General features: G+C 48.1%; 1 protein-coding gene across 1 annotated transcript; it reads left to right on the forward strand.

Annotated features, from left to right (window-relative positions):
* The first annotated feature begins 4,669 nt into the window (after positions 1-4,669).
* LOC115194922 (endonuclease domain-containing 1 protein-like) lies at positions 4,670-6,473 on the forward strand. Its single transcript, XM_029754843.1, has 2 exons — positions 4,670-5,105; positions 5,428-6,473. Exons 1-2 carry the CDS (start codon positions 4,773-4,775, stop codon positions 6,118-6,120), a joined length of 1,026 nt encoding a protein of 341 aa, XP_029610703.1. The 5' UTR covers positions 4,670-4,772; the 3' UTR covers positions 6,121-6,473.
* Positions 6,474-6,750: the final 277 nt, after the last annotated feature.

A 6,750-nucleotide genomic window follows, 5' to 3' on the forward strand; every position in this document is an offset into this window, starting at 1 on the left:
TCTGTTCCTCCCTGTTCCTCCCTGTTCCTCCCTGTTCTACTCTCTCTCTGTTCCTCCCTGTTCTACTCTCTCTCTGTTCCTCCCTGTTCTCTCTCTGTTCCTCCCTGTTCTCTCTCTCTGTTCCTCCTGTCTAGTCTGTCTACTCTCTCTGTTCCTCCCTGTTCTACTCTCTCTGTCCCTCCCTGTCTATCATCTGTTCTACCTCTCTTCCTCCCTGTTCTACTCTCTCTGTTCCTCTGTTCTACTCTCTCTGTTCCTCCCTGTTCTACTCTCTCTGTTCCTCCCTGTTCTACTCTCTCTGTTCCTCCCTGTCTCGTCCTGTTCTATTCTCTCTGTTCCTCCCTGTCTCATCCTGTTCTACTCTCTCTGTTCCTCCCTGTCTCGTCCTGTTCTACTCTCTCTGTTCCTCCTGTTCTACTCTCTCTGTTCCTCCTGTTCTACTCTCTCTGTTCCTCCCTGTTCTACTCTCTCTGTTCCTCCCTGTTCTACTCTCTCTGTTCCTCCCTGTCTCGTCCTGTTCTATTCTCTCTGTTCCTCCCTGTCTCATCCTGTTCTACTCTCTCTGTTCCTCCCTGTCTCGTCCTGTTCTACTCTCTGTTCCTCCCTGTTCTACTCTCTCTGTTCCTCCCTGTCTCGTCCTGTTCTACTCTCTCTGTTCCTCCCTGTTCTACTCTCTCTGCTCCCTGTCTCGTCTGTTCTACTCTCTCTGTTCCTCCGGTTCTACTCTCTCTGTTCCTCCCTGTCTCATCCTGTTCTACTCTCTGTTCCTCCCTGTCTACTCTCTCTGTTCCTCCTGTTCTACTCTCTCTGTTCCTCCCTGTCTCGTCCTGTTCTACTCTCTCTCTCTGTTCCTCCCTGTCTCGTCCTGTTCTATTCTCTCTGTTCCTCCCTGTCTCATCCTGTTCTACTCTCTCTGTTCCTCCCTGTTCTACTCTCTCTGTGTCTCCCTGTCTCGTCCTGTTCTACTCTCTCTGTTCCTCCCTGTCTCATCCTGTTCTACTCTCTCTGTTCCTCCCTATTCTACTCTCTCTCTGTTCCTCCCTGTTCTACTCTCTCTGTTCCTCCCTGTTCTACTCTCTCTGTTCCTCCCTGTTCTACTCTCTCTCTGTTCCTCCCTGTTCTACTCTCTCTGTTCCTCCCTGTTTCATCCTGTTCTACTCTCTCTGTTCCTCCCTGTCTCATTCTGTTCTACTCTCTCTCTGTTCCTCCCTGTTGTACTCTCTCTGTTCCTCCCTGTCTCATCCTGTTCTACTCTCTCTGTTACTCCCTGTTCCTCCCTGTTCTACTCTCTCTGTTCCTCCCTGTCTCATCCTGTTCTACTCTCTGTTCCTCCCTGTTCTACTCTCTCTGTTCCTCCCTGTTCTACTCTCTGTTCCTCCTGTCCTCTGTTCTACTCTCTCTTCTGTTCCTCCCTGTCTAGTCCTGTTCTATTCTCTCTGTTCCTCCTGTTCATCCTGTTCTACTCTCTCTGTTCCTCCCTGCTACTCTCTCTGTGTCTCCCTGTCGTCCTGTTCTACTCTCTCTGTTCCTCCCTGTTCCGCCTGTCTCATCCTGTTTTACTCTCTCGTTCCTCCCTATTCTACTCTTCGCTGTCCTCCCTGTTCTACTCTCTCTGTTCCTCCCTGTTCTTCTCTCTCTGTTCCTCCCTGTTCTACTCTCTCTCTGTCCTCCCTGTTCTACTCTCTCTGTTCCTCCCTGTTCATCCTGTTCTACTCTCTCTGTTCCTCCCTGTCTCATTCTGTTCTACTCTCTCTCTGTTCCTCCCTGTTGTACTCTCTCTGTTCCTCCCTGTCTCATCCTGTTCTACTCTCTCTGTTACTCCCTGTTCCTCCCTGTTCTACTCTCTCTGTTCCTCCCTGTTCTACTCTCTCTGTTCCTCCCTGTCTCATCCTGTTCTACTCTCTCTGTTCCTCCCTGTTCTACTCTCCCTGTTCCTCCCTGTCTCATCCTGTTCTACTCTCTGTTCCTCCCTGTCTCATCCTGTTCTACTCTCTCTGTTCCTCCCTGTTCTACTCTCCCTGTTCCTCCCTGTTCCTCCCTGTTCTACTCTCCCTGTTCCTCCCTGTTCCTCTCTGTTCCTCCCTGTCTCATCCTGTTCTACTCTCTCTGTTCCTCCCTGTTCTACTCTCTCTGTTCCTCCCTGTTCTACTCTCTCTGTTCCTCACTGTTCTACTCTCTCTCTGTTCCTCCCCTCTGTTCCTCCCTGTTCTACTCTCTCTGTTCCTCCCTGTTCTACTCTCTCTGTTCCTCCCTGTTCTACTCTCTCTCTGTTCCTCCCTGTCTCGTCCTGTTCTACTCTCTCTCTGTTCCTCCCTGTCTCATCCTGTTCTACTCTCTCTCTGTTCCTCCCTGTCTCATCCTGTTCTACTCTCTGTGTTCCTCCCTGTTCTACTCTCTCTGTTCCTCCCTGTCTCGTCCTGTTCTACTCTCTCTGTTCCTCCCTGTTCTACTCTCTCTCTGTCCTCCCTGTTCTACTCTCTCTGTTCCTCCCTGTTCTACTCTCTCTGTTCCTCCCTGTTCTACTCTCTCTCTGTTCCTCCCTGTTCTACTCTCTCTCTGTTCCTCTCTGTTCCTCCCTGTTCCTCCCTGTTCCTCCCTGTTCTACTCTCTCTCTGTTCCTCCCTGTTCTACTCTCTCTCTGTTCCTCCTGTTCTACTCTCTCTGTTCCTCCCTGTTCTACTCTCTCTGTTCCTCCCTGTTCTACTCTCTCTGTTCCTCCCTGTTCTACTCTCTCTGTTCCTCCCTGTCTCGTCCTGTTCTACTCTCTCTGTTCCTCCCTGTCTCGTCCTGTTCTACTCTCTCTGTTCCTCCCTGTTCTACTCTCTCTGTTCCTCCCTGTCTCATCCTGTTCTACTCTCTGTTCTCAGGTTCTACTCTCTCTGTTCCTCCCTGTCTCGTCCTGTTACTCCTACCTCTCTCTGTTCCTCCCTGTCTCGTCCTGTTCTACTCTCTCTGTTCCTCCTGTTCTACTCTCTCTGTCCTCCCCTGTCTCGTCTGTTCTACTCTCTTGTTCCTCCCTGTCTCACATCCTGTTCTACACTCTCTGTTCCCCTGTTCTACTCTCTGTTCCTCCCTGTCTCGTCCTGTCTACTCTCTCTGTTCCTCCCTGTTCTACTCTCTCTGTTCCTCCCTGTCTCATCCTGTTCTACTCTCTGTTCCTCCCTGTTCTACTCTCTCTGTTCCTCCCTGTTCTACTCTCTCTGTTCCTCCCTGTCTCGTCCTGTTCTACTCTCTCTCTCTGTTCCTCCCTGTCTCGTCCTGTTCTATTCTCTCTGTTCCTCCCTGTCTCATCCTGTTCTACTCTCTCTGTTCCTCCCTGTTCTACTCTCTCTCTGTTCCTCCCTGTTCTACTCTCTCTGTTCCTCCCTGTTCTACTCTCTCTCTGTTCCTCCCTGTTCTACTCTCTCTGTTCCTCCTGTTCTACTCTCTCTGTTCCTCCCTGTTCTACTCTCTCTGTTCCTCCCTGTCTCGTCCTGTTCTACTCTCTCTGTTCCTCCCTGTTCTACTCTCTCTCTGTTCCTCCCTGTTCTACTCTCTCTGTTCCTCCCTGTTCTACTCTCTCTGTTCCTCCCTGTTCTACTCTCTCTGTTCCTCCCTGTTCTACTCTCTCTCTGTTCCTCCCTGTTCTACTCTCTCTGTTCCTCCCTGTTTCATCCTGTTCTACTCTCTCTGTTCCTCCCTGTCTCATTTGTTCTACTCTCTCTGTTCCTCCCTGTTGTACCTCTCTGTTCCTCCTGTCACCTGTTCTACTCTCTCTGTTCCTCCCTGTCACATCCTGTTCTACTCTCTCTGTTCCTCCCTGTCACATCCTGTTCTACTCTCTCTCTGTTCCTCCCTGTTCTACTCTCTCTGTTCCTCCCTGTCTCATCCTGTTCTACTCTCTCTGTTCCTCCCTGTTCTACTCTCTCTGTTCCTCCTGTTCTACTCTCTCTGTTCCTCCCTGTTCTACTCTCTCTCTGTTCCTCCCTGTTCTACTCTCTCTCTGTTCCTCCCTGTTCTACTCTCTCTCTGTTCCTCCCTGTCTCGTCCTGTTCTACTCTCTCTGTTCCTCCCTGTCTCGTCCTGTTCTACTCTCTCTGTTCCTCCCTGTCTCGCCCTGTTCTACTCTCTCTGTTCCTCCCCGTTCTACTCTCTCTGTTCCTCCCTGTCTCACCCTGTCTACTCTCTCTGTTCCTCCCTGTCTCGTCCTGTTCTACTCTCTCTGTTCCTCCCTGTTCTACTCTCTTCTGTTCCTCCCTGTCTCATCCTGTTCTACTCTCTCTGTTCCTCCCTGTCTCATACTGTTCTACTCTCTCTGTTCCTCCCTGTTCTACTCTCTCTGTTCCTCCCTGTTCTACTCTCTGTTCCTCCCTGTTCTACTCTCCCTGTTCCTCCCTGTTCCTCTCTGTTCCTCCCTGTCTCATCCTGTTCTACTCTCTCTGTTCCTCCCTGTTCTACTCTCTCTGTTCCTCCCTGTTCTACTCTCTCTGTTCCTCCCTGTTCTACTCTCTCTGTTCCTCCCTGTCTCTGTTCCTCCCTCCTAGAGTTCCATGGAATCAGAGAGGATTTTAAGCAAATTCAACCCTCCTCCACCCTTGACATCTAAAGGAGGAGTCTCTGAAAACCTATTTAAATCAGTCTGTCCTGACTCAGCTCAGCAGTCTCCAGTCTACCAACTGGTCTCTGTAATAACTATTTAAATCAGTCTGTCCTGACTCAGCTCAACAGTCTCCAGTCTACCAACTGGTCTCTGTAACTTCATCTTTGTCTCTGTGGTGTTCAGTCTTCAGGTGATGATGGGGGTATTGAATCATCTCTCTACTCTCCTCCTTCTCTCTCTCCTTCCTCCTGCTCTCTCTCGTGTAGTGGAGAACTTCAGTGTTGTTGAACAGTGCCAGAATTTCTTCCTGGATGGGACAACTCCAAATCTCCCAGGTATTTTGATTGGTGGGAAAGTCGAGGACCAGAACCGCTACAAGCTGATTTGCCAGTTGTTCAACAACGCCTACAGGTTTGCAACTCTCTACGACACGTTCAACAAGATCCCTGTGTTCTCAGCCTACACCTTCACTGGTGCTTCTACAGACTGCAGACCAAAAGATCAACCCTGGATGATCGAGCCCCAGGTAGGACTAATGTTTTGTCATATAATATAACATTTGTATTTGTTTACTGCTATAAATCACAGACAGTTATGTTACAGAATATAGAACTACCACTATGGAGGGTATAGAGACTGGATTATCTTGATTATGAACCCCCCCAGAAGAGGGTTTATTGAACAGAAAGGAGGGTTTATTGAACAGAAAGGAGGGTTTATTGTACAGAAAGGAGGGTTTATTGTACAGAAAGGAGGGTTTATTGTACAGAAAGGATGGTTTATTGTACAGAAAAGAGGGTTTATTGTACAGAACTTGTGAATGAATGTATGACTGTTGTTTCCTGCAGCTCAATGGGGAAACCAACAACCCTGAAATGCAGAAGGATAGTAAAACGATTGAATACCCAAAGCAGGCTGGGGACAAAGACTATAAGAACTCAATACCAAATAAATGGGTGAACAGAGGTCACCTCTTCCCATGTTCACATGCTCATGACAATGATACTCAGAAGTCCACCTTTACCCTGACCAACATCGTTCCCCAGGTGGTGTCCTTCAACGGGGGCAGCTGGGAGCGTATGGAGAGAAATGTCAGAGGAAACCTGTTGACGGACTGTATTAATAACAACAACAAGACAAAAGCCTATGTGGTGACTGGAGCAGTTCCCAGTAAGAGCAACACACTGAACAACAGAGTGAACATCCCAGATCTCATGTGGACAGCCTACTGCTGTTACAACAAGAACCTGAAACAGTGGGTGGCCCAAGCACACTGGGGGGAGAACCAAAATGAGGACAAGAAGAAAACATTGCCCTCACATACCTTGGCAGAACTGTATGACATGCTGTACAGGCATTATGGTGGTGGTGGTGATGTCCAGGTGTTCCCAGAACAGTGTCCAATCGGTCTTCACCCTACCACTACCCCTAACCCTACCACTACACCTAACACCTGGAAGAATTATCGTGAAATAATTTTGTCCACACTGAGGAATCTTTACAATTCCATGAGAAATAGTTTTGGAAGGTTCTTTGGATGATCTAGAAGGTACAGATGCTCTCACTGTATCAGCAAACTATCAACTACACTCTGGTTACGGTTAGATAATGGTTATAATGGTCATAATGGTTATGAGGGTTATAAGGGTTAAAATGGTTATAAAGGGTTATAACAGTTAAGGGTTATAATGGTTTGATAAGAGAATTATCTAAAAGGTAAATGAATCAATAAACCATGATGACTTATTAGTCATACAGCATGGCTAATGAATAATCAATGTAATGATCAATGTAGTGATCGATTGGTCTGATTAGTCCCAGAAAGTCCAGGAACCACTGGAGAGGGAAAGAAATGTGTGTATGTAATTAGTGTAGAGAGCAGGGGACAGATGGTCCAGGGAGTAAAACTTCAATGGGTTCCTAACCTTGAGGGAAAGTCCAGTCCAGTCCAGTCCAGTCCAGTCCAGTCCAGTCCAGTCCAGTCCAGTCCAGTCATCATAGGCTGAGCTCTGAAGAACTAGAATAAACGGAAGTCAAGGGGGGGGGTTGCAGGTCACCAACAGTTTGTGTGTAAATGCGCAAGAACTATATAATGACTGTTTTGTTATCCTGACTTCAGAACGTTCTCATGAATAAAGGTACAGAAACCTTTTGCAGAAAGCTGAGTCCTT

Source organism: Salmo trutta, chromosome 5, assembly GCF_901001165.1.
Source record: "Salmo trutta chromosome 5, fSalTru1.1, whole genome shotgun sequence".
Taxonomy (NCBI): domain Eukaryota; kingdom Metazoa; phylum Chordata; class Actinopteri; order Salmoniformes; family Salmonidae; genus Salmo; species Salmo trutta.

Bases quoted from the DNA above. Each gene is read 5' to 3' on its own strand.
- LOC115194922 (XM_029754843.1), top strand. From the start codon at position 4,773: ATGATGGGGGTATTGAATCATCTCTCTACTCTCCTCCTTCTCTCTCTC. The intron at 5,106-5,427 runs GTAGGACTAATG...TGTTTCCTGCAG, and splicing joins CCTGGATGATCGAGCCCCAG to CTCAATGGGGAAACCAACAA.